Source organism: Phocoena sinus, chromosome 16 (assembly GCF_008692025.1).
Source record: "Phocoena sinus isolate mPhoSin1 chromosome 16, mPhoSin1.pri, whole genome shotgun sequence".
NCBI lineage: Eukaryota > Metazoa > Chordata > Mammalia > Artiodactyla > Phocoenidae > Phocoena > Phocoena sinus.
In genome coordinates this window covers 39,465,092-39,486,893 of record NC_045778.1, presented here as the reverse complement: position 1 = coordinate 39,486,893, position 21,802 = coordinate 39,465,092, and the positions used below count along the sequence as shown (strand labels likewise).

The 21,802-nt window shown below is 53.8% G+C and overlaps 2 protein-coding genes across 4 annotated transcripts in view; one reads left to right on the top strand and one right to left on the bottom strand.

Moving 5' to 3' along the window:
• The first annotated feature begins 545 nt into the window (after positions 1-545).
• Positions 546-21,802, top strand: part of RASSF4 (Ras association domain family member 4) — a 34,189-nt gene continuing 12,932 nt past the window's right edge. Inside the window, exons 1-3 of one of the 3 annotated variants that reach the window (XM_032608135.1) lie at positions 546-643; positions 9,777-9,870; positions 11,855-11,930. In XM_032608135.1, coding sequence (XP_032464026.1) covers positions 9,809-9,870; positions 11,855-11,930 — 138 coding nt within the window. In that variant the 5' untranslated portion in view covers positions 546-643; positions 9,777-9,808. Of the gene's footprint in view, positions 644-9,773; positions 9,871-11,854; positions 11,931-21,802 lie in introns of all 3 variants that reach the window. The other 2 variants (XM_032608138.1, XM_032608136.1) reach the window with 2 other exon arrangements.
• DEPP1 (DEPP1 autophagy regulator) lies at positions 17,957-21,796 on the bottom strand. The gene is made up of 2 exons (XM_032608139.1): positions 19,211-21,796; positions 17,957-18,640 (listed from the first exon to the last, which is right to left on the bottom strand). The coding sequence occupies exon 2, from the start codon at positions 18,611-18,613 to the stop codon at positions 17,987-17,989; it is 627 nt and encodes a 208-aa protein (XP_032464030.1). The 5' UTR covers positions 18,614-18,640; positions 19,211-21,796; the 3' UTR covers positions 17,957-17,986.

The following is a 21,802-nucleotide window of genomic DNA, read 5'->3' as shown; positions in this document are numbered from 1 at the left end:
CGCCGCATGTGGGATCTTCCCCGACCAGGGATTGGACCCGTGTCCCCCGCATTGGCAGGCAGATTCCTAACCACTGCGCCATCAGGCAAGTCCAGGTTCTGGCTTCTTAAATGGAGTGGAGCTCCGAGAGGCCACAGCAAGCAAACAGCCGGACTGCACACAGGTGGCCCTTGAGCAAAAACTAACATCGCTCAGGTTCTACTGATAACCTCCTCTTTCGTGACAGGCACACTTGTAATTGCGGGGCCCGCACTGCGACCTTTGTTGGAAACCCAAGGTTGTCCTTTCCCCCAAGTTCCCTGTCCTTGGTTTGCATACCGGACCCTCCCGACCGAGTCGGGGCTGCTTCCTCCGCGAGTCTCCAGGCGCCCTCTGTGTAGTCCGGGGACACCCCGCAAACCAGACGCCCCAAATCTTCCCCGAGGCCTCTCAGACACCGCCTGGAGCGGACCCTCCCAGCGGTGCCTGGGGCTGGGCTGGCCGCACAAGGTGACGTGACGCCATTGGCCGGCGCGGGGCGAGGGGCGGGGAGGGGCGGGCCTGACGCTCCAAGCCCCGGAGCAGTAGGCGCTGCGGATGCATCTCCGGTGACTGCGAGGGCAAGGCACCAGCAGCGGCTTCTGGACAGCGCGATGAGTGGACGGTGAGTGATGCACGGGAGAGAGAGTTCGGGGAGTCCACGGAGCTCCGACCTCCGCCCACCGCCCGAGCCCAGGACCTTCCCAGCCAGGGGCTCCGGAGTCTGGGCACTGGTGCCCTTGGCTGCCGCGTGCAAAGTCCCCTCCCTCTGCCAGCCTGGCGTATTGCGGGCCTCGGGCCCAAGGCTGAGAGTGAGCACTGCGCCAGGCACCTCCTCCAAGGAGAGGGCACTTTAGAGGCTAAAACCTGAGCACAGCAGGTGTGCGCGCGGCAGCAGGCTACATCTTTGCCCACCTTGTCTCTCATCTTGGCCAATATCCTAGAAGCATTGATCTTAGAACTGGGGGGAGAGGCTCGAAGTGCCTCTGGCACAATTTTCAGATTTCATGGATGGAAGACCATGAGCACCAAGATAATAGCAGAAGCAGGGCCTCACAATTGCTATTTATAGAGGATTTGCCTTGTTCCCAGACCTGTGCTAAGAGCTTTAGCACAGTATGCCATCTACTTCTCACAGCCTTGATACTTTCATTATCCCCATTTTCAGATGAGAAAACTGAGGCTTTAAGAGTTATGGAATTGTCCAGTTTTACCCAGATGAGTCAGTGGTGGAGTCAGGATTTTAACCCAGGGCTTGTTATGCCTGGTCTCATTCATTTCACCCACTGACTTCAGAGCTCACCCTGCCAGCCACTCTGCTCGCCCCCGTGCTCCTGACTGTGTCCTGCACTTCCCACTCCAGACAGATGCCTTTGTTTTTATTCATCTGGCACAGGCCTGGGGGAGTGAGGGCCTTCTCTCACACCAGGATCAGTGCCAGGCCAGTGCCAGTGTTTTCTTGAAACACTGAAAAGAGAGCTGTGAGTAATCCCACTTCACAGAGGAATTAAATAGGGTCACAACAGGTGAGGGCTGGGATTCTGGAATTTTAGCCCAAGCAGGTTGGACTCCGAAGCCATGTACTTGCACCTGCAGGAGGGATCCTCACTGGCTTCTATCTAGTTTAACTGCTCACGGCACAATCAAGAGTTGTTGCCAGAAGCCATGAGTAAATATTAACTACAGCTAAAATGCCAATCTGCCTGCCCCCCGCTCCCCTGAGTAATTCCTGAGCTGCTGCCAGTAGGGTGGGAGGTGCTGGGTGGGGGGCAAGGGGTGTACTGGGGAGGGAGAGGAGAGGAAGGGGAAGGGAGAGAAGAGAAGATGAACTCCTTAAACCTAGGTCACAAAATTGCTGGCTAAGAAGTTGTAATGGGGTGTGTTTCAACACTGTCAGTACGTTTTCATTAGTTTTTGTCATTATTCCCTCTGTGTGTAGTGCCTGTGGTTTGAGACTTTACAGGGAAAGTGAGATTGAGGCCACAGATTAAAGTGTCAGTGTGAAAGCCGGGAGGTAGGACCATATTTCCCCCATGAGACTCCAGCAAGTGGCCTGGAGGTTGAGAATAGAGTGAAGTCCAGGGTCCCCCCGGGTGAGGGTCAGCTGGACAATGACCCATGACAACAGAACATGAACAGAACTCAGGCGTGTGTTATAGCTCAGGTCCTGTAAATGCAAAGGCTCAAAGGGGAGACTCTGATTACCAGAAAGCACTCTGGACTTGATCTTGGTTTTGAGAGTGAACTCAACCAGATGTTGTGGCTCACAGATGCTCCTGCTGAGGACTGTCATCCTATCTGAGTCCCAGGTTCCCATCTCCAGAGCCTCACTGTCTCTCTGGAGACCCTGACTCCCACTATGACCTCTACTAGGAACTTCTGTTTATCATGGGTGAACCCCATATGAGGCCCATCTTACCTGTTTCCTCATTCACCTTCACAGCAGTTAGTGATTCAGCTCATGAGGAACCTGAGGTTCAGAGAGGGAAAAGGGACTTGCCTAAGGTCACACAGCTAAAGAATCCCAGAGGAGCAGAGCTTTAAACCCAGATCCTTGCAAAGGCTGGTGGTTATTCTCTCACAGAGTACACTGAAGAAAATATTTTCAAGTTGTTTTAAAGTAAATCAAAGTCAAATAGGAAGTGGCTGCACTTCCCGAAGCTTCTGCAGTTTTGTCACTCTTGTTAAAGGGGAACTTGCAGTTTGCTCAGTCTCCTTTTCTGGCTGTCTGACCTCCTTCCCCAGGATGCACTGCTTAGAGAGATTTGGAACCCCCTTCCCTTGCCTTGCCTGACCTTGGGGGGTGGAGTCGAGGGTGTCATACAGCCCCATAGCCAAGGAGCTAGGAAGAGACCTAAAGACACTCTGGTCCAGCTGCCAGTGCAATCCTGGCTAAACTGAGACCCGAGAGACGTCACAACACATTGAAGTCATGTGCCAAGCTAATACCCCAGCGAAGCTCATACCCAGACTTCTCTCTAATATGCCCCTTTGCCTCCTCTCCCTTGCTGTGGCACATTTCAGTAGAAGTTCTTAACCTGGGACCTGCAGGTCCAGGAGCACATGAGCAGGGGCTTACTGATCCTTCTGCAATGGTGTGCAAATTCAGTGTGTATGTGTGCACACACGGGCATGTTTCTGGAGACAGTGTGTTAAGCTTTCAGGAGACTCCAGAGGGCTCCATGACCCAGAATATTCTGAGCCGAACCGTGTCTCACAGGAAACTACCTCCAGCAGCTGCATGCAGCACACAGGTCTGGTGCCGTGGGTAGCGCTGGCTGGGGGGATGAGAGGACGTGGGGGACGAGGAGGGGCAGCGATTTTGTGCACCCAATGCAGCTCTGCAGCAGCTGGCACTCGGAGGGCCGGCACCTCTGGCTCCAGGCCATTGGGATATTAACCAGTGGTCATTCTGAGTACCTGTTTGGCCCAAAAAGCATAGCTGAGAGGATTCCTTTTTTCCTAGATCTCTTCTTCCATAGGCAAGGGCTAAGCTCAGTCTGGGGAGGGAGAATCCCGCGGGGCCAGGGAATATGTATGTAAGGGGAAGCAGTAGGATGGGAAATGCTTTCTTGCCCCAGGGTGCCAGGCCTTGAAAACGAGGGCAGAAGCCGGAGACCTGGCTGCAGGGTTCTGGTTGCAGCACCGCCTCTAGGTGGCGACTGTCAGAAAGCTGTGAGGAGGGCCAACCTGCCTGGATGCAGAGGCCCGGGCTCTTCAGAGGAAGAGCAGCGGTGTCAGGGGGCCTGGTGCTGGGATAGGCTCAGGGAGAGTGTTGGTGGAAGCCCAGGACCTCGAGGGTGGGGACGATACAGTAAAGGTGAGCTGGGGTCAGGGGGTAGACCAAGGGGAAGGCGGCGAGTGGAGGTGCCGGGTGGCTCTGCAGCTGCCGTTCCTGCTCTCCCTCGACGCCAGCTGGACTGTGCACAACGTCCCCCTGGGCTTCCAGCCACCAGGGCTGGGGCAGGGAGGGTGTGGCCAAGCCCAGGGGGTGAAGGTAGAGGAGCGAGGAAGGGCAAGGACAGCAGTGTGGAAGGGGATGGAAGCTGCAGCTGCTGCGTCCCTGCCCGCCATCCACATCCCAACAGCTGGTTTTCTCGGCAAAAATACGTTGCCAAGGGGTGGCCTGTGTCTGGCCAGACCCCCTCTCAGAGGCAGCCGGTACCAGCAGGCACTAAAGCTTCTTCCCTGGCCAACCTCCTGCCATTTGCCGGTTAACAGGTGCTAGCTAGGGAGGGCCCATTTAAAGGTTCATTGTTTTCTGCACCACCTTCCTGCTGGCCCTGGCTAGCATTTGAAAGTTGCAGCCACGGACTGCAGAGCAGGAGACTCAGGCTTCACAGGAATGCATGGCAGTGTCACCAGCACCTGCCCTTTCCCTAGGAGCCTCCTACCTCCTTCTGGTCTGAGCAGCCTGGGCTGAGAGGCTCCCAGCTGTGCCCCCACGTGCTCCGTCCTCTTTCTTTGACTCACCATGTCACGGTCTTTACATATTTGATTTTAATCCTGCCTAAAGAAGAACTTCAGAGTCATAGTTTTATAAGATGTTAGAACAGAGGCTACCAAGCACTCAGATTTCAGACATCCTCAGAACGTTTTAATTTGGATGCCAATACATTTTCCATTTTGCCGAGTTAGAACAACAGCAACCATCTATCATTGCCACTATTTTATGAAAGAGAGGGCATCGTAGGACTAATAAGTAGGCAGCACGTCGTCTTGAAATAAAAGGCTTTTGAATGCAGTAGGTGTAGCTTCATGAAAACGCCACTGCATTAGCTTTCTTTTTCTCCTTCTGCCGTTAGCCAGTAGGAAGTGGGCTGTAGTGATGGCCTGAGGAGCCGCAGAGCTGCCTTCTCCCATAATAAGCAGCTCCATGACCCCAAAAGAGGAAAGATGGGCCGCAGCTTTAAAGGCTTCATTGTCCTTTGTCCCAAACCGAAGGCCAGGGACAAAGCGAGGGCAGGCAGCGGGCCCACTGTCCTCAGCAGCCCCTCCTCACGGCTGGCAGAGCAGCTGCTGAAGTGGAAAGTGAAAACAATCCACTGCCTGCTCACTGGGACAGGTAACCATGGCTGGCTTGCTGCCCTGGGGCCCCTCCTCCGGGGCACAGGGAGCCCTGGCGCAGCCTGCGTCCTCGGGTTGGGGACAGAGCCTCCTCCAGCCAGGGAAGCAAGTGTGGAGGCCTGAGCTCTGTGCCCTGGGGCCTGGGGGAGGGGAGCAGGCTGGGACAAGGGAGGCTGGACTCCCGAGAGCCACAGGGCTTGGCCTGCCCAGCTGCACCTGTCATTCTGTGCTTTGCAGCCTGCGCCTGGGTGGTGGGCCAGCCCATCCTCTCCCCGACCCCTGCTTCAACCAAAGCAGCCCCGCTTTAATCCGTTTGTATGTTAAGCTTCTCCTAGGGCTTTGTTTAAAGATAAGATTGTCCTTTTTTAAAAGGTAGAAAAACACTCCACTGGAGATTCGTTTAAGTCCTGCCCAGTGCATGAGGACAGTGAGTGTTTAACGGGAGGTTTCAGGAACACGCTCCAAATGGAGAGAAATCTCAGCTGGCTTTCTTCCCAGGGTCTGTGTGCCCACTGTCCCTCAAAGCTCTCTCATTCAGGTTACCCCCAGGATGCCTCTCAGGTACACATGCAGCTCACTTGAGAACCGGACAAGACACTGGGAGTATCAACATCAATGAAAACCTCCTCTACCTCCAGTTGGGTAAAGGAGGCACAAATGCAGTGCTGGCATTGGGAGAGGAATTCTGAGAGTGACCCCAGAGCTCAGGTCTGGAACACAAGGAGATGGAGGTGTTGCCGAGTTGGGGTGGGGGGGATGGGACATGTGAGAACCAGAGACCATGAGACTGGCTTCGGGCCACGCACATGATGGATGTCAGAGGCCACAGCAGTATGTGTTCTCTCAAAGAAGAGATTGTTTTTCTACAGAGCAAAGCTCTCCCCCCCCCCAATAAGGCTCAGACCCCGCCCGGCAATTTGAAAGAACCCTCAGTTCGTTGCCTCCCCCCAACCTTGTTCACTTATCTCCTTCCCTCACCTGGGATGGTGTACCCCATTCTCTGTCCCTGCCACATAAGCTGTTTACCCTAGAAGCCACCTTCTCCTTTCACTTTGCTCTCTGCAATCCAGGACGCTTCTGCACTTTCCTCCTGATTTCCTCTGAGCTTTCTCCCCCAGCCGATGTCACCCAGCTCCAGCTGGAGACACTCGGCTCGTTGGTCGTGTCCTTTAAATAAGCAGGCTCTTGAGGGCAAAGCCTTCCAGAAGGCCATTGCAGGGAGCCTCTCCTGTGTTACTCAGCACAGTATTATCAAAAGCCCTAGGCAAAGCCGCAGATGGGGCTCCCCGCCACGCACCTCACCTTCAACCAGAGCAGCCCCTTTAATCTGATTTGCATAGCTGTTACATTTGGACAAAGAGTTCTACAGTTGAGAAAATTTCTAACTCATTGGAGATGGATATTCTCATTGTATAGATGGGAAAATCAAGGCCCAGAGAGGAAAAAGCATGCAACTGAAGCTACACGGGTCTTTAGCAGCTCCCAGCCCAAAGCACTTTAAGAAGCATCTTCTATTAATAACTAATCACTGCTTGATATAGAGAATTCCACTTGTAAGTGTCCCTACTAAATAGAGCAAAATGGGCATATTCCCCACACGCTTTGGGAGAAATACAGTGTTCATAAATGGAGTCATGTCATGTGTCAGCAGTTATACACACACACACGTACACACACACACACACACACAGACACATATACATACATATATATATTCATTTTAACTTTATTATTTACCGAATTAGTCAGGATAGCCTAGGTTATGCTGCAGTAACAAATCCCTGAAACACAGCAGAGGTTTCTTTCTCTTTCCCAGTCCATATTCGTTGTGGATTGGCAGAGGCACCCACAGAAGCACTCTGGGACCCAGGCTGACCATCAGGAAGCTGTACTTACTGGGACATGTGGCTTTCTGGGTCACCACGACAGGGAACAGGAGAGCCGCAGGGTCATGCATTGGCTCAGATGCACTGGCCTGGGAGTGACAACAACACTTCTGTTTGCAGAGCTAGTCACGTGGCCCCATAGCTGCAGGGGGCGGGGGAACGGGAGCCATCATGTGATCATTCCAGGGGCAGTAATTGTCTCTACCACAGTCACCCAACTTTAAACAGTAAAATGTAGCCCATAAAAATCCAGATGTCTGGCTTCTCGTGAAACACCAGAAGATGTGCCCCTCTGGAAGAGGAATGTGTCCCCAAGTGCCCTGACCAGTGTCCCTCAGCTGAGTCACTTCCCCGGCCCCTGGAGACTTTTGCATGATTTATTCCAGCTGTGTGTGCACAACTCTGGAAAGTTGACTTTGGGGGACCCCACGAGGCTTTCTGTATTCGTCCAATGATTTAACAGCCATTTGCGGACCTCCTGCAGCGTCCCAGGCTTGCACTCCGTGCTGGAAACAAGTGGTGAGGCAGAAAAGCAACATCCCAGCCACACCACCCTCCTCCTGTCCTGGGAGAGTCCAAACAAGAGGCCGGCCCTGCAGGGGAGAGCCGAGAGCAGGAACTAGGCCAGAGAGGAACTGTTGCTGCTACTGCTGCAGAAGGGGTCTGCTCCGGCACGGGCTTCCTGGAGAGCGACGGTTTAGGGTACAGGACGAGGACGACGCTGGGTTCTGAGCGGAGAATGGCTGTACAAGCCCAAAGGGGAGAAAAAGCATAGAACCCATTAGGGGAACTGTGGAGCTCAGAGCAGGAAGTGGGGGGAGTGGAAGAGAAGCTGGCTACAGAGGAAGGCAAGAGAAAAAACCATCTCTTGTTATTTCTGGGTAAATCCAGCCCTTCCCATTATGAGCTTGCTTAAAGCAAGACAGTTGTGTCATGGACCCACAGAAACGGTGTTGACGGAGAAACCCAGCCTTGCCCTGAGCTGAAGCCAGCTTCTGCATTGGAAGCATTTGAGGAAGGACCCAGGCAGATCACTTTTTCCACAGGGTATATGAGGTGCTGAGGAACCGAAACCCTATTTTGAAATAGGCCAAGAAGAAGGCAGCTGGGAGTCCCCAGCTCCAGGCCCCCACGGTGCCAATGCCCTGTGCCCTACAGAGGTAGGGCTGGCTGCTGGCCACAGCTGGGGGCCTACCCTCTCTGCAGGCCACAGTTTGCCTCACTGTAGACTCAGGCAGAGGGGAGGAATTTAGGGGATGATTCTGATGTCACTGGGAAGTCCACCTCTCTCAAACCATCCGCCTTCTCTACGCCAGCCGTGTGTCCCCTGCCTCCAGAGTCAAATGCTCATTCAGGGCTGGTGTGGCCACAAGAAGGCTGGCACATCTTGTTTGTGGGTGGATCAAGCCAGCAGGGAAGAGTGTGCTGGGCTTGTCAGAGTCAGCGCCCCTCTGCCGCGACAGGCTCTGCTCTGAGGTCACCGATAACACAGCAGTTGGACCTGACCTTGACCACCTCCCGCCCACCCCCAGTAGCACTGGCACACACACAGGTCAGGAAGACGCGATTGAGCCAGGTTTGTGTGAACAGATGTTGGGGTTTTTTGTGAAGGAGCCAAGCAAGCTCCATGGTGTGAAAGACACACTGTGTGCCCTGTCGGTGCCACCTCCCAAGGTAACTAAACCCCTCAGATTCCTGGCTGCAACTTGGGAGAAGCGGGGGCAGAGGCAGGGTCAAGGTTAGAGTATGCATGTGTGTGAAGCTGTGGCTCAGTGCCCGACACATAGTGGGTCTTGATAAGAGAGTGCTTGGCCAGAATAATGCAGAGACAGAGAGAAGAATCTATACGGAGGATGCCAACAGGATAGAGAAAGCTCTAGTGGATTTACCCTTTGTGAAAGAAACCCAGGAGGGCTGGGGAAGCTCCACAAACTTTTCCAGGTTGTGAATGAGAAGAGATAGAGACAGTTTCGTGGGTGAGTCCACGAACAATCCTATAGGATAGAGGTTACTCCATTGTACAGATGAGAAAATGAAGGGTCTGGGGGTTTAAGTCACTGTCCGATTTCAGTATAGAGAAGGGGCTAAGAGACCAGCATCTGGAATCTAGATGCTTGTGTTTGGTGACTTTGCCATTTACTCACTGGGAATCTTGGGCCAAGTACTTAAGTTCTGTCCCTGTTTTCTCATCCGTGAAATGGGAGTAGGATGGTGTTTACCTCATAATGGTGTTGTAAGGAATAAACAAGAGAATTCATAGAACATGCTCAACAGTCCCCAGCATGTAGTGAACATGGTACCAATTAGCCCGTCACTAGGAGAGCTGGTCCAGGTGTGTTGACTCCAAAGGCAGTGATGGGGGGACCACCTCAGGCTCCGTGGAAACGGAGGAGAAAGGCCAGGGGTGACTTAGAGGTTTGAGGGAGCAATCAAGGTAGAAACCATCATTCAGGGTGTCCATCAAGAAAAAGAAGCATATAATCTGAAATATCGAGGAGAGTGATTTGATTCCTGGGGATCAGGAAGAGGTTTTGGGAAGGGGGCTGACAGGGCGGTTCTGACCTTGCCCTGCCAGGGCTGACACGTGTGGGTGTGGGGTCCCATGAAGTCCTCTACGTCTGGCCCTGTACCTGGGGGCGGGGGTGGGGTGGGAGTGAGGTAGGGGTTGGGGCGTGGGGACGTGAGAGGGTGGGGAGGTGGGAGGTGAGGCAGAAGCTCCAGCCTCTGCACCAAGGCTCCGGCGCCACACTGGCCATCACTCCTCCTAGCTTAGGTGTCTGTGGGCCCTCCTTTGTCTACCAGCAGGTAACTTCCGAGTCTGCAGACAACAGCAGAAGATGAAGGAAGATTGTCCATCCAGTTCTCACGTGCCCATCAGCGACAGCAAGTCCATTCTGAAGTAAGCCATTGTGAGCAAAGAGGGGTCTCCATGCCTGCCTTTCCCCCGTGGCCACTCCCCTGCCATGGGCAGCCTGTGGGTGGAGGAATTCTGGGCACTTTTTGTAGACACAGTGATGTGCCTGCCCCAGGGACAGTGATGAGAGCACTTCTTTTTGAAGTGCTTTGGAGATCAAGGATCAAGGCATGAGTCTGACCCCCGCCTCCCTGGGCAGACAAAAGCAGGAAAGCGTGACAGTGCCTGCTGTGAACCTGCAGAGATGGCGTTTAATTTATATAAAAACTAGAGCAATACTAACATCTTATTGCATTAAACAATTCAGGAAAAGAAAAAACCCTCAAAACTAGTTTTGAGTTTTTATTGAAAAAGGTATATTTTTCTCAGCTTATTTTATTTTATTTTGTTTATGATGAGACTCCTGGTCTCATCATAAAAAAACTGTTTGGGATACTTTTCCAAGTTCATTGCTGAACTAAAGAAAAGTGTATTTTTTCATTTTATCTTGCTTTTCAAGTCCTGAGTCCAAGTATTTTCTAAATTTGGGTAGCTCCTATCTGCCATTCTGAAGACAAAGCAAGCCTCCTTGAAATGGACTAGCTTTTGCTGAGGACCTGCCCGCTGGGGTCCTCCTACTAAAGACCCTGAGAAAACAGACGGTACTCCCGCACCATCATTTTCCTTATTTAAATCCGATAATAAGAACAATGTAACAATATTAAATATCATTTTGAAAAAAGTCATAATAACAACCATACATGATTTAGATATGTTATACATGTACGTATCCTAACAACTTTATATTCAGCGTTTGCACACTTATAAGCACAGTGAACATGCAGTATTGAATCCTGCGTTGTTAATGCCATTAAGTTGTAAATGGGTTCCCTTGTCAGTTACCATCACCCCACATCACACAGGGCTGCCCAACAGAGCACCAGAGCGTGGGTGAAAGCATTACCTGAGAGGTTCAAGAGCATCTCTGTCCAGTAGGGGAGCCACCAGCTACATGTGGCTGCCGAGCACGGGACCTGTGGCTGGAGAGATGTAGTGAATATAAAAGATGCTCCAGCTAGCGAACATTTCTTACGAAATAAAATAATGAGCAGAATCTCATTAATAATTTTTACATAGATTTCACGTTGACATGATAATATTTTAGATACACTGGATTCAATAAAATGTGTTATTAAAACTAATTTCCCCTGTTTTATTTTCCTTGGTAGTATAGCTACTAGAAGATTTAAAATGATGTGTGTGGCTTGCATTGCATGTCTATTGGACTGCATTGCCCTGCAGAGCCCAGCTTGGGTACAGGGAACTGTCCTCATTTTCTCTCTGCCACACCTCAGCCAAGGCACAAGCTGTGGCTTTCCCTTTATCCTGGGGAGACAGCATTTGGACAGAGTAGCCGTCCTAGGGCCTTCAGGATCTTACTCTCAGGGGCTGTCACCTTCATCCCTTGATCACACGCCCAGGAAGTCAGGATGGGGAAGAGGCACCCTGGTGGTACCTTCATAGCAGCCACCCCAGACCCTTGTACGAAGAAATATGGGGAGAAAAAGCAAGCCTTTAAAATGCCGATTATCCAAGCCCAAGTGACTTATTCTGAGAAGGTGACTCAGAAGTAAGGTACAGGGAGGTTGTCAGGAACTCTTATCTATAATAGTGAAATTGTGCAAACACCCTAGAAGTACAATAGCGTGGACCCCTCTGTGAGTCTTTACCTGGGCCCCTCTGTGAGTTTTGCTTCCTTCGCAGCCCCACCCCGGGCTTTCCAGGAGCGCTGATCTGCGAAACTCCTTAGAAGACCAAAGGGTGTGTGTCTGATGGCAAAGTCTAGTCTCTCAATGGATTATATGTTGTTGGCAAAACATGTACACTATGCCCATTTTACAAATGAGGAAACTGAGCCCAGTGAAGCCAAATGCCTTATCCAAGGCCCCACGACATTCCAAGAGCATATGTGTGTCTTTACCTTTTTTAGGTCGGAGCTCTTAAGCCTGCTGAAAACCTACAACTGCTACCATGAGGGCAGAAGCTTTCAGCTGAGACACAGAGAGGTAAGGCCCATTTCTCTTCTTTTTCATAGGGTCACCATTTATCCTGGCTTGCCAAGAATAGTGCTGCTTTATACCTGTTAATCAAGGGTAATTATAAAGACCATTTCCTTCACTCTGAGTGTCCAGTTTGGATAATAAATTGTAAGGTCACCCATCCCCTGAGTTGGGGACCAGGTTATCTCCTTTGAGATCCCTGCAAGGGGTACTGAGGGTCGGACCATCCCCATGAGAATGCAGAGCTGATGGAAATCCCCTTGAGGGCCTTCTCCTTCCACCTGGGACTTTTGTCTTCGTGAAGGCCAGGACATTGGAGTCTGAAATCTTTGAGACTGCACAGTCCAGCGCTTCATCCGCTCATCCCAGCACAGATGAGGAGCTCAGCACAAGGCCCTGGCTTGCCCAAGTTCACGGGGCAATGCAGGAGTGAAAGCAGCGTCTCTGTGCTTGTCAACCCAGAGGAAAGCCTTGCGATAGAGGAGAGCTCCCCAGAAGATGCTTACAGGGCCAGGAAGGTCCGCACATGAGAGGCAGAGTGGGTGTGGGGAGTGGAGGACACTGGAGAGCATGGGTCAGATCAAACCCAGGGCAGCTGTGCAGGGATGTGGGCTTGGTACACCCAGACCCTTCCTGATTTTTCAAAGGAAGCTAGGTATCTGGAATTTCATGTGGAATTCCCAAACCTCGAAGCACTGTGTGGCCTAAACAAAACAAGCCAAATACAAGCACGTGGGCACCAGCTGGACTCCAGGGAGTGGCCAGCAGGGCCCAGGCTCGGGGAGCTGCTCACCGGGCAGATCAGGTGAAGGCCTGGTTTTGCCACCCACCATCTAGAACTTCCAGATCTTTCACATGGGAGCCCTGGTCGGGATACAGGGGCATTTGAAAAGCCAAAATGGGGTGTCTTATCGTGATCGTGATTAGGCTTTATTTTGGGAGGTTTCCACGGTTGAGATCGGGTTGACTCTTGGAATTTTCTCTAGCCCATCAGTGTCTGGCAAGGGCCAGTGGCCTCTGAGTTCCCCTTCTGTTGTTGAACATGGGAACGGACGGTTCAAGCCCCGGGAACCCACAGAGACCTCATGCAGGCGGAAGCCACTCTGCTCACTAATCTCGCTTCCATTAGTTCTTCAAACAACCACACATCCCCTTCTGTAATTACTAGAACAGAGGGTGAGCCCCGAGGTGCAGGCAGCTCTGGGCAGCAGGGGGATCGCCAGTCAGTGTCAGGGAGGTGACCTCCATCAGCCAGGCCAGGCCAGTGTCACACAGTTCAGGAGCCTGGACGGGAGGGAGGCTGCTAGCTCCTGGCTCAGGCAGTGCTAGGCTGCCTGTGACAACCTGGAATGACACAGACCTCACACTCTGCCTCCCCTTGACCCACCCACCCTGCGTGGGGCCTTGGGACCAGCCCTGACAACTTGTTCCCCACCCCTCAGAATTTCTGCATGCTTCTGTGCTCGCACTCCTCTGCAGAGCAGCCTCTGACGCCCGTCTCAGCAGCCCGCCCTGGCCCAGCTCCGTACTGCTGCCCGCAGGGCTCTGATCCTAGCATCCTGCTATCTCTGCTTTCGCTGTCTCTTTTCTTACTTGAGTGATAAGCCCCTAGACCTGGGCCAAGTGCCCTACTAGTCCTGCATCCCCTCGGCTAGGCATGGGGCGGTACCTGTGCATAGGTATTAGATAACTAACCAGCAGATGCAGGCCTGGAGCAAGTTGGGATGAGTCCTGAGCCCCAGCGTTCTGGGCAGTTTTGATCTGTGCTGCTAAGTGAGGAGTTGGGCCCACTTCAGTTCTTGTGCTGAAGGCATGAGGTGGGGTCTTCTGACTGGACCCTGTTCCTCAGCTCTGGGCCATCCAGGGATTGCTCTAAGATCATGATGGTTCTCGACATGTGGTCCCCACACCAGCAGCTTCTGCATCACCGGGGAACTGGTTAGAACTGCAAATTCTTATCACCCTCCTTCCCGCAGGCCTGCTGAATCAGAAACTCTTCACCCTCCCAGCTGTGTTTTGACAAGTCCTCCAGGGGATTCTGAAGAAGGCCAAGTCTGAGAACAGCCAGTCTAAGAGCTTGATCTTGGCTCTCGGGATTCCCCAAGACAATCCCCTCTGTAGGAACAGCTGAGTGGGGAGAGGGACAGGGAAGCCCCAGACCTGTTTGTGTGATGGGACAGTCCACATGGAGGAGTATAGGACCCTGCATTGGGGAAGAGCTGCTCCTGCTGGCCCCAAAGGCGGGAACTTAACATCCCACAGGCAGGGATTTTCATATTCCCAACCCTAAAGAAGGTGTGAGGGTCTGACCTCATCTCATGGGAGCCGGAAAGTACCTTTCAGGAACCTTCTGTAGCTTTAACAGCCAAGGTTTGCCGGCCTGAGGGAGTGCGTGTCTTTGGGAGGTGGCCGCCACCATAGAGACAGGCTACCGGCTTGGGAGTCGGGAATTCTAATGCTGAAATGCGTGACTGGGTCCTGGGGCACCACGTCTCTGGGTGACTCACCCACCACCCAGCGTCCGGGGCTCTGCAGTTCCTCAGGTTGCTGACCTGGGACCTTCTGGGCCTCAGAGACTCATAGTTCCTAGATCTTGCTGCTGGGCCACCCAGAGACTGGGCTCTCCCGGCACTGCAGACGCTGAGGGCAGGGCAGACAAGAGGAGCTTTGCCTCTGTTGTATTTATTGTAGTAAAAGAGCTTTGTGAGGGAGGAGTGGCCATTTTCCAAACAAAGAAACTGAGACTCTTAGAGTCTCTGGCCCAAGATGACCCTGAAGGAAGTCAGAGACTCTGGCGTGGCTCCAAGGTCTGAGCAGAGAAGTGTATAATACAGCGACACCATCGCCAGCATTAAGCTCTGGAGGTCTGTGGAGCTCTTGACTGAGTATGACTCACCAGGACTCAGGGACTCGGAAAGCAGTTTGTCACCCCTGCCCCCCAAGCTCGATCCCCAAGCTAAGCGTGGGGAGCTCAGCCTCGGGTATGCCCTCCCAGCGCCGCAAGGGGCTCTGCAAGAGACCCCCCCCCCCCCACCCAACTTGTTGTCTCTGGGCCTGCCTCAGCCTGGCTGCTACAGTTTGGGGCACTTTCTTGTCCACTGTCTCATCTGGGGCCCACAGAACTCAGAGAGATGAAATGTGTCACTGGCAGGGGCCACACCCTGGGGCAGGCATTTCCCTGTGAACTTTCCCCCAGCTTCTACAGAACTAGGAACAAAGGATTCCCGCTCAGGAGGCCGAAGCAGTAGCGTCCTTCATTGTAAACCTTGCCTTTGGGATCATTTTGCTTGTTTTACAATGAAAAGTGTGATCAACTGGGAGCAATTGTGCCTTTTGAAGAGAGCAAAGCATTTTAACCAGGCTGGTTGGTGCCTCTAGAGAATAATGGACCACCCCGGAAATGCCAGTGGGCAAATATATCACTGCTGACTGTGTGAGCTGGAGGCAGTAGGGCCCTGGTGTCCTGGTGTGTGGTGTGTGGCCGCTGCCAAAGCCAGCCTCCCACCCCGCCCCGCGCTCAGCTCTGAGTAGGCTCAAAGCTCCCCCTGGTGGCATGAGCGCACACTACACCCAGTGTAGGACCTCAGCCCCTGGCCCCCGGCACGAGTGCAAGAAAGAGAAGGACCTTCCCTCCGCCAGGGGTCCCCTTTCCTCTTATAATGATCCCTCTTCTTCTAAGGCCTGAAGGCAGGAATGACAGGGTTGACAGACAGACCACCGGTTCCTGGTGAGTGCTAGGCCCGTGGATGTATTCCCTGGGGGTTCCTGAGTGCTTTCCAGTCTGTCTCTCCAGGCGGGAGGGGCATTTGTGTCCCTTCCCTGTCTCAGTGGTGGGTGGGAGGAGAATGAGACTGCTCCATAGGGCCCCACCACGAGGACTTTCTGTTCGGCTGTTCTGTCCTCGAGAGCTTGGGACACTGCCAGAAGCCCCTTCCCCCAGCCCTTTATTCATCTTTTTTTTTTATTGGCACCTTCTGAAGGTGCCATTAGCTTCTTTTACGTCGGGGGTATTAGCAGAAGAGCCCAGAGCCCAGGAATCTCGTTGGCCCTATCTGATCTCCCCAAATGCAGCAGTGTGATTTCTGAGCTTGGGGGGATTAGCCAGCGTCATCCTAGTTTCACACCGCTTTGCTATGAGGCTGGCGCAGTAAGCCTGACCCGTCCAGTCACCAGCCAGGCACCCGCTCAGCAGGTCAGCTCTCCTCACCACCTCCTTAGGACGTTCTGGCCAAAGCCTGCCCCGCACATATTTGCTGGAGAAAGTCAGGGATCCAGAGGTTTGAGTCAACCAGAGACACAGCGGTTGTGACAGTTGGAAAATTGTATACACTGCTTATAACTCCATCTCCAAGTTCATTTGTACCGTTTCCCCAACCACTGTAGGGTATGAAGGACAGGCGTTGCTGTCCCCATTTTACAGATCAGGAAACTAAGTAAGCTGCTTGTCTGAAACTTTTTCTTTTAAATTCATGGTTTACATTTTGCCTCCCCACAAAACACATAAAAGAGGTCAGGGCTTCCCTGGTGGCGCAGTGGTTGAGAGTCCGCCTGCCGATGCAGGGGACACGGGTTCGTGCCCCGGTCTGGGAAGATCCCACGTGCTGCGGAGCGGCGGGGCCCGTGAACCATGGCCGCTGAGCCTGCACGTCCGGAGCCTGTGCTCCGCAACAGGAGAGGCCACAACAGTGAGAGGCCCACGTACCGCAAAAAAAAAAAAAAAAAGAGGACAGATAAATATTGTAAATGTCCAAAGCAATTTTTAAAATATTTTAAAGTCAGAAAGAAAGAAAGAAAGAAAGAAAGGAAAAGGGGGGGAAGGGAGGGGTGGAGGGAGGGAGGGAGAGAGAGAAAAGGAAGGCAAAGTAGTTTGCTAGTCCACAGGGCAAGGAGGTGGGGGAAGCTGAACCTGGCCATGAGCTTGCCCATGGCCCCAGCTCCATCCTCCTCCTCTCCTCTGTCCCTCCCACGCTGACCAGGGCAGCCAGCTCTGGCTTGGCCCAAGAGAACAGGGCAATAGGTCTTAAGCCTGTCTCTTTGAGTTCTCTGATGCCTCACCTGTCTCCCTGAGGAAAGCAATCTGCCCCCTCCCCTATCCCTCACCCTCACCTCTTGCTTGCCAGATGCCCCTGGGAACTGGGATTTGCCAGGATGTAGGGACCCAGGGCTGTGGGGGACCCATGGACATGTGGAGTGAGGCCCTGGCCCCTGAACTTGCCCGAGAGCAGGGCACCTGGACAACACCCTGCACTTTGCCCCACGGATAAGTGGCCCCTGGGTGGAGGCAGGTAAGGGTGGGGATGGGTGGGGTCAGGGCTACCTGGTCCAGTCGTTTGGTGCCCTGCAGGCTTAGCTGGTGCAGGTTCTGTCTTGGCCGTCAGCGTGGGGAAAACGCTCCCCACGACACAACAGGACCTGTGAGGTGGAGCCACTGAGGTACCCGCGGGTGGCCCAGTGACAAGTCCCCCGAAACACAGCAGGTGCATTTGCCGAGACCCCCTGTTTGCTCATGGGCCTCTTGGGGGGAGCAGCGGTGTGGGGAGCCACGGGCCTGACTTGAGAGTGCCCAGGGCCTGGCTCTGAAACCACTGGGGCTGAGGCCTTTGCTTCTCCTCTCCCCCAACCTACTCATTTCCCCACCTGTGAGGCAGCCACGTAAACAACAGCTACTCCACGTGTGGGCTTGTAACCTGCGCCCCAGGATGTGTGCGCGTTTTAGCCCATTTACTCATCAGCACAACCTAGGAGGCAGGTCCCATTAATTACCCCCATTTTACTCATGAGAAAACCAAGGAAGAGATGTTAAAATAACTTGCCCAAGGTGATCAGCCAGTTAGGAGCAGTGCAGACGGGATGCGTATCGATTGCCACATCATGTGAGATAGGCTCTTATTTGGAGCAGGGGTCTCACTATGAGTTGCCAAAGCAGGAAGCCTCTCTGCAGAGGCTCTGTTCCCTCCCAGAGACCTGCCAGGGGCGGTGCCCACCTGCTGTGGGGGGAGGGAGAGGGTGGAGAGGTGATGCAGACCTGTATGTTATTTGCAGAAGTCTTTATTGGGGAGGGGTCAGAGTTCATGGATCACGGGAAGGTGCAAATAGAGAGTTCTAAGGATGCTGCTGGGACGGGGGCTTGTTGGGGAAACTGCATCCTGGCTAGGTTGCCCAGAAGCCTGGGAGCACTGGTGCCAGTCCCTCTGCAGTCTCAGCAGAGAGTGCCCTGGAGCCCTGACATCACTCAGCCTCCCTCTGGGGGCCCCCCGGGCCTTGCCACTGTCCGTCTGTCTGCATGAAGCCCAGGGGTCAGCAGAGGATCCAGTCCTCCTTGGCATGTCCCTCCCACTTGGCCGATTTTCCTGAGACTCCCCAAAGAGCCAGTCCAGAGGGTCCACAGTGCTGGCCCCGGGCAGTGTGGGCTGCTGGCCACTGAAGCAGGTGGTGATGTCCTGTAGGGACCCAGTGGTGCAGCTCTTCTCACGGGAACGGGCTGGCCGGTGGGGTCTACTGGGTCGGACCCTGGCTGCAGCCTCATCCGGCACTGAGGTGGGCTGCGCCAGCTGACAGATGGACTTCACGTAGTCTTCCAGGCTAGGGGAGGCGGGGGGATCCTCTCCAGGCCCACTGGGCAGCATCTCCTCCAGGGTCTCCCGAATTGTGGGCAGGTGGGCTACGGAAAGCAAAAGCCGGGACCTCATGGCTGCCGGCCACAAGGAAGCAGCAACCTGTTGGTTGACAGAGGACTGGGGTGAGGGACTAGTGTGCCATCCTGACACCCTTCCTGTGTCCCCTCCCCACCTGAGGCTGCCTGGGTGAATCACATGTCTGAGAGCAGTTTAAAGTCTGCAGATCCAAGACCAGGCTCGAACTCCAGGGCTCTTCCTGCTAACATTACTTAAGATTCTGTCATTACTGTTGTTCAAGAACCTGTACAAATCAGAGGACCCCGCCTCACGGACTGGAGTCAGAGGAAACCTGGGTTTAAAACCAAAGTTAGCAGTTCCCGACCCGGAGTCCTTTGGCAAAGTCACCTCTCCAAGCTTCCACTTACTCATCCATAACATGAGGTTAAAAATACACCTCTCAGGGGCGTTGGGAAAAGCTTATGGAATGACACCTCATGGGAAATTCCATTATGAATATAAAGCCCTCCACAGCTGTTGTTACAGCAGTTAGCTGCATCCTGGTCTCTAACCCACAGTGAGGCTGTGCGCGTCCCAGGCTGAGAACTGCTTCAAAGATACCCAACGCCTTTTTGTTTTACCTCAAACCAGAGGGCAGTTGCTGTCTCTTACCTGTAGCTGAGGAGGTCTGGGGGTAGCAGGGGAGCTGGATGAGCAAGGAAGTCCACAGAAAGCCCCCAGGAAGCTCAGGGCAGAGGGATCGGGGTCCAGCAGTTGGAGCCCTGGGTCCGGCTTCAGATTGCTGGGAGGAGGACGACGAGGAAGATGTGCTACGGCCTCTGTACGATGTGCCACTGTCCAGAGTGGAACCCTCCCTGAGCTGTCTGGCGAACCTCGGGGCCTGGCAGCTGCTTTTATACCTTTCCACCAGCAATCAGTTACTGTCACACGGGCCAAAAATAGCAATTCTCAGGAAGGCTCTCAGAGGAAAACAGCTTGGCGGGCGGGGCCTGGCCCAGCTGCCAGCTTGGAGCAAGGCTTTGCTCCTGTGGGACGTTCTGGGAATGTTTACTCTGCAGGGCAGGGGTGGGGTGGCCACTGGGAGAGGCAGGGGGCTCCACTGGGCTCCCACAAGCAACCCTAGGGTCTGCCACCTCCGCCTAGAAGTGTTCCCCACTACACCTTACACTCGTACCCTGCAACCCCAGGACACTCTGGCCCGGTGCTAGCTCTTTCAGAGCTTTGGGCCTGCACCTGTGAGGGACCCTGCCAGACACAGCGATGCAGGGCTCAGCCTGGAGGCGGCTAAGGCCAGGCTCCCTGGGCCTGCTGGGAGTTGGGATGTGCCCACCTTCTTCTGGAACCAGGGGCAGCCTGCAGGGTCCTGGTCTTGCTACTTCCCAGATGTGGTGCTTTCAAATGATAACTGGTTTGTTTCTTTGCTCCCCAGATATCTAATTAGTACGCCTGTGCACCAGTGACTGTTCTAGGTACAGAGGACGTAAGCAGTGAATGAATCATTGCGTCCTAGAGCTTAGCTGTTAGTGAGGGAAAGAATTAAGTACTCAGTGGATGGGTGCTGTGATGTTGGGTACTGATTACAGCTGCAAAGAAAAGGCCAGCTGCGCTGTGGTCAAGGGGTCAGGAGGGTCCTGTCTAAGAGGGGACACTGAGCAGAGAGCTGAACAGAGGGTCGTGTGTTCCCAGTGGAGGGGCAGCATGTGCAAAGCCACTGTGGCAAGAGTCTGCTGGGCAGGGGACAGCCAGGGGCCCACATGACTGGCCCAGGTGGGGAGAAGTCAGTGGGTTTGGCATGGACACTGGGTTTCCCTCCTAAGGGGATAGACAGACACTGCAGGATTTGAACAAGGGTGCAAGAGTCTGGTTTCTGCTTTGAAGGATTGACTTTGCCACTGTGCGCGGGCTAAAGGGCAGCTAACAGGGAGACCGAGGAACACCTGGCCAGCGTTGGGAGGCCACTGCTAGTGTCCAGGGGTGAGTGTGTCAGCACAGGAGGCAGCTGAGGGAGAGGCAGGTGACCCCGGTAAAGCCCTTGTAGTGAGCCAGCACCATGCCCTTCTCAGACAGACCCCACATCATCCACCTAGCCGTGGGCCCACCTGGAAGGTACCTGTCTTGTTCCCACAGGCAGGGGATGGAAAGCAAGTCACTGAGACAGAAGCTCAGGTCGGAAGTCTGATTGTTGCACAGACCCTAGGTGCCGAGGCAAGTGGGAGGAGCCGGCAGTCCCAAGTTCAGGCATTCTGGCTAGAGTATTTCTCATGGGCCAAGGCATGTGGCCAACCCGTGATCAGGATTTCAGTTAAACATAGCAATTCCCACCTCGATGGCTCGTCCATCTGGATGCTTCTGTAGAGCCTTTGTCTGTTTCTCTGGCTCTCTTTGAATTCATTAGCAATTAGCAAATAAGCCAATAGGCTGAACTGAGGAGGAAAGTGTTGACTGGGATAGAATTAGTGGGCCCAGGTTGATTTCCCAACTTGTAGAAAGTCCAGGCCCCGGGACCTGTGTTCTCGTCCTGTTACTTCCCCACCTGCGTGGTGAGGGCTGCCCTGGAGGTCCCTCTTCTCTACTTTGGGCTTCTCTGATTTGGTCAGAGAAAGCTGCAGGCTGACAGGGCCTCCGCTCCATTCTGATGGGGCCAGGCTGGGGGAGCAGTAGAGCAGTGGTAGGGGGCTCAGATTGGGCTCACCCATGCCGCTTGTGCAGGGACACCAGGCCTGAGTCACATCAGGCCAGCTGGTCCCCAGCATAGCTTAACCCTGACCTCAGAGGCAGCAGCTCTGCCTCAGCCCTTCGCTTCCCCAGAGCAAGTCCCCCTGCCTCTTTCTTCATGGCAAGGTCCCCAGAGCCTTCATACAGCAACTTTGGAGGTCTGGCCTCAGTATGTCCAGCCTTGCTGCCCCTGCCCCAGCAGTGCCCCCAGAGCATCAAAGGGTCTGGGGCTGTGTCTGCTTCATCTCCTCCACCCAGAGTCCATCATGGGGCTGGTGTCCATGAATAAACATGTCCATGAATGAACACACCGAGATGTGTTCCTGGTGGGGCAGAGGCTCTCTCCAGCGACCTGTCAACATCTGACGGAGGCATGTGAGGCTAAGTCTGAAAACAAAGACCTGAACCCCTGAACCCCACTTTGGGTTTTCTTACTATCCTCACGGGACCTTTTTTTTTTTTTTTTTTCGGTACGCGGGCCTCTCACTGTTGTGGCCTCTCCCGCTGCGGAGCACAGGCTCCAGACGC